The sequence below is a fragment of the Aplysia californica genome, unplaced genomic scaffold (assembly GCF_000002075.1).
Source record: "Aplysia californica isolate F4 #8 unplaced genomic scaffold, AplCal3.0 scaffold00014, whole genome shotgun sequence".
Classification (NCBI taxonomy): domain Eukaryota; kingdom Metazoa; phylum Mollusca; class Gastropoda; order Aplysiida; family Aplysiidae; genus Aplysia; species Aplysia californica.
The window spans coordinates 1,507,116-1,510,529 of record NW_004797284.1 but is presented as its reverse complement, the minus strand read 5'-3'; the positions used below and the strand labels follow the sequence as shown (position 1 = coordinate 1,510,529).

Sequence of the window (3,414 nt, the reverse complement as noted above, 5' to 3'; positions counted from 1 at the left end):
AGTAGAATAAATGTAGATGTAAATAGACATTATTTGCACTCATCCATTATAGAAAAGTTATGCTTTTCTTTCTTGTTGTTTTCTTTTTTTATCCTGTACACAATTCCGTCCACACCCCTTTCCCACTTAATCCCAAAACGATTCTCTCTCTCTCTCTCTCTCTCTCTCTCTCTCTCTCTCTCTCTCTCTCTCTCTCTCTCTCTCTCTCTCTCTTGTGTTGTTCATGGCTCTCCGACGCCCGTCCCCAGCTCTGCAGAGATGGCCCACTTGTCCCGCGAGCTACAGGAAGACATGAAGTTCAGGAGTAAAGACGACGGAGAGTTTTGGTAGGTTTTTGTTTGGAGTCAAGGGGGCTACTTACTTAAGTTGTCTTTTAGGCCATTCCCAAAGGGTGGATATTAACATGTTCGTTCTTATGCACAGTAGAATTGTAAATGGGCTGATTAATTAATGTCATGCTCATACTGTGCCGGAACAACATAGGGGGAACTGCTGATTTTGCTTTCCTCATCCTCACTATCGTCATTTTCCTCTACTTCTTTTGTATGTTTGTCACACTCTTGTGAACTGCTATTCCCAATGTGCTTTGATAGTCGAAGCAGATTTTGTTCTGTCGAGGCTAGAGAGGTGAGCAGAGTAAGCCTGATTCCCCATTTGGACTTCTCTATTGACACCCAGCCCTTGGCGCTCATATACCTTATGCAGTTGTGAGCGCCGTAAAACCTCACTAAAACAACAAACAAAACGGAATCATGGGTTTTTGCTATTATATGTATTGTTGTTACAGTTTTTTTGGGGTCGGAGCTAGTTTTGTTTAAAAAAAATTAGTTTTGAAAAACGTTTTAGTAAGAGTTCAACGGCACTTGGAACACAATAAGACCATATCATAAGCGCCGAAGATTAGAGGTGTGACAAGAGAGTAACAAACGTAAAAAAGAGGAAAGATGAGGACGATAGATGTTTGCTAGGAAAGTAGGAGCAAACCACACCAGAGCACCCGCCAACCACCGGCAGCTATTGTTATTGTTGTTTTATCTTTGTCATGGCAGCTGCTGGTGTTGTTGCAGTTGTCGTTCCACTTATTGTTGTTGCTGTCTTTGTTTGTTGTTGCTGTTGTTGCTGTTGTTGCTGTTGTTGTTGTTGTTGTTGTTATTGTTTCTGTTGTTGTTCCTGTGTTGTTACTGCTGCCGCTCTTGATATTGTCATTGCTGTTGTTATTGTTGCTGTTTTTGTTGTTTATGTCGATGCTGATATTAATGCTTTGTAGGTAAATAAATACCCTTCTTGAACATGATGTCGTTGTAATTGAAAATTCGCCTTTTCTGTTATGATCGTAATTTTTTACCTTACAATATTATGGATTTATTTGTGAATTTCTAAAAAAAGAATATACAAAAATTACTATTTCTTCAGGATGAGCTACTCAGATTTTCTCAGCAACTTTCAGGAGATTCAGTTGTGTCATCTGCAGCCCGATGCTTTCATCACAGAACTGGCTGACAACGAAGTAAGTATTACTGACAACAGAGAAGAGAGAAAAGGTAGTATTTAAAGTGATGATTTGGGAAAGTACGCCATTGCAGCGGAGAGGGGAGATAGATTAAAATTGGTGATTATTGTGGTAGCTTCAACATCAAAAGCGGAGTAAAGCAAGTTTTTGTCATAGCACCAACCCTTTTAGCTCTTATTTTGCTGTCTTACTGCAACACGATCCCAAAGTCACCAAGGGAAGTCTTCATCCACTGGAGGACTGATGGGTTGCTCTTCAATCTTGCTCGACTCAAGGAAAAGACCAAGATCAACAAAACAACTTTACGAGACCTTCTCTTCGCCGATGATGCTGCTCTTGTTGCTCACAGTGAATCAACCCTACAAACAATAATGGACCGCCTATCAACAGCATGCAAGTTCTTTAGCCTGGTCATCTCTGTTAAGAAAACAGTCATCCTTGCCCAAGAAGGTGAAGAGAAGAGCCACACATAGCTGAACGACAAGGAACTTGAGACAGTGGACAAGTTCTGTTACCTGGGGGTCTACCATAAGCTCTACTACATCATTTGATTATGGGATCAACATCAGTATAGAGGAAAGCAGCAACAACTTTTGGAAGGCTGACACAACGAGCATGGGAAAACAAAAGATTAACCATCGAAACAAATATCAAGATTTACGAAGTATGTGTCCTAAGCACACCCCCTTATGAATCTGAAACATGGACCATGTTCAGCAGGCAAGAAGAGCGCCTCGACATTTTCCATCTCAGATGCTGCCGCAAGATCTTAAGCATTTCGTGGCGTGACAAGGTTACGAATTTTGAAGTGTTGGTACGGGAAAACCTCCAGAGCATGGCAACTATCCTGTGTTTAAAAAGACTGAGATGGCTGGACCATGTCAAGAAAATGGACGACAACTGGATTCCGAGGCAACTTCTCTATAGAAAACTTGCCCAATGAAAGAGACCAAGTGGAAGACCAAAATTGAGGTACAAAGACACCTGCAGAAAAGCTTATCTAAGCTTGGAGTAGATGTTAGCATCTGGGAAGAAATAGCTAGGGACGGGAAATCAGGGAGGAAAATGATAAAGGAAAGAACTTTAATGCTAGAGAGCAGCTTTAGAAACAACCAGTCTGAGAAGCGCGAACAACGAAAGGAAAACAGCGGAAATTCAGAGCTTCGATCCACGACACTGACATGCAAGCACTACGACAGAATCTGCGCTTCAAACATAGGAAGAATTAGCCATGAAAGAAGCTGCATGGAGACGACTTTGAGACCATCTTAAGCTAAATTGACCGTCTGCATAGACGAAAAGAGCCATACATTGTGGTAGGGTGGGAGTGGGGTTGAAGCGTTGGTTTAGTTTGGAGATAGTTTATCCCAGGGGGGGGGGGGGGTGTTGTTTTTGTGGTGGAGTGATATGTGAGGCATCGTGGTGAAATCAGGCGCTCCTCAAAATAATGAAAGCAAACTGGCATCTTCCTTTCCGTTGGCAATTTTTATCGAATTTTTGTTTTTTGACTTTAAGGTTTATTTTAAAAAGACATTTCTGTGTGGATTTTACTGAAAAATGTTGATGTTAAATATTGATTTAAGGCACAAAGATTTAAATTTGTTGTTTCTAATTGCTCTCAAGTTTTGGAAGTTGTTAAACTTTGGCGGCCATTTTCTCGCTAATTTGACATCTGAAACCACCTCCTTCAATAGCGAATATCTCGACTTCTGTTCATGATATATGAATATTTGTTCACCGAAAGCAAGATAAATGAACAAGCTTGTCCAAAAGTTGACGAGCGCCTGATTTCGCCGCGTCATAACATGTAATATGTTATAAAATATATTATAAAATAGTGATAGATTGTCTGGGCTGATGGATGGGATGGATGGTTTGGATGTTCAGTACTGAGAACAGACGGT

The 3,414-nt window shown here is 40.9% G+C and overlaps 1 protein-coding gene across 1 annotated transcript in view; it reads left to right on the top strand.

Moving 5' to 3' along the window:
• The window catches only part of LOC101845208 (calpain-9), a gene marked incomplete in the record, with an annotated part of 63,733 nt that overhangs the window by 33,548 nt on the left and 26,771 nt on the right, over positions 1–3,414 (top strand). The window contains 2 exon segments of the mRNA XM_013084958.2: positions 249–326; positions 1,414–1,507. Coding sequence (XP_012940412.1) covers positions 249–326; positions 1,414–1,507 — 172 coding nt within the window.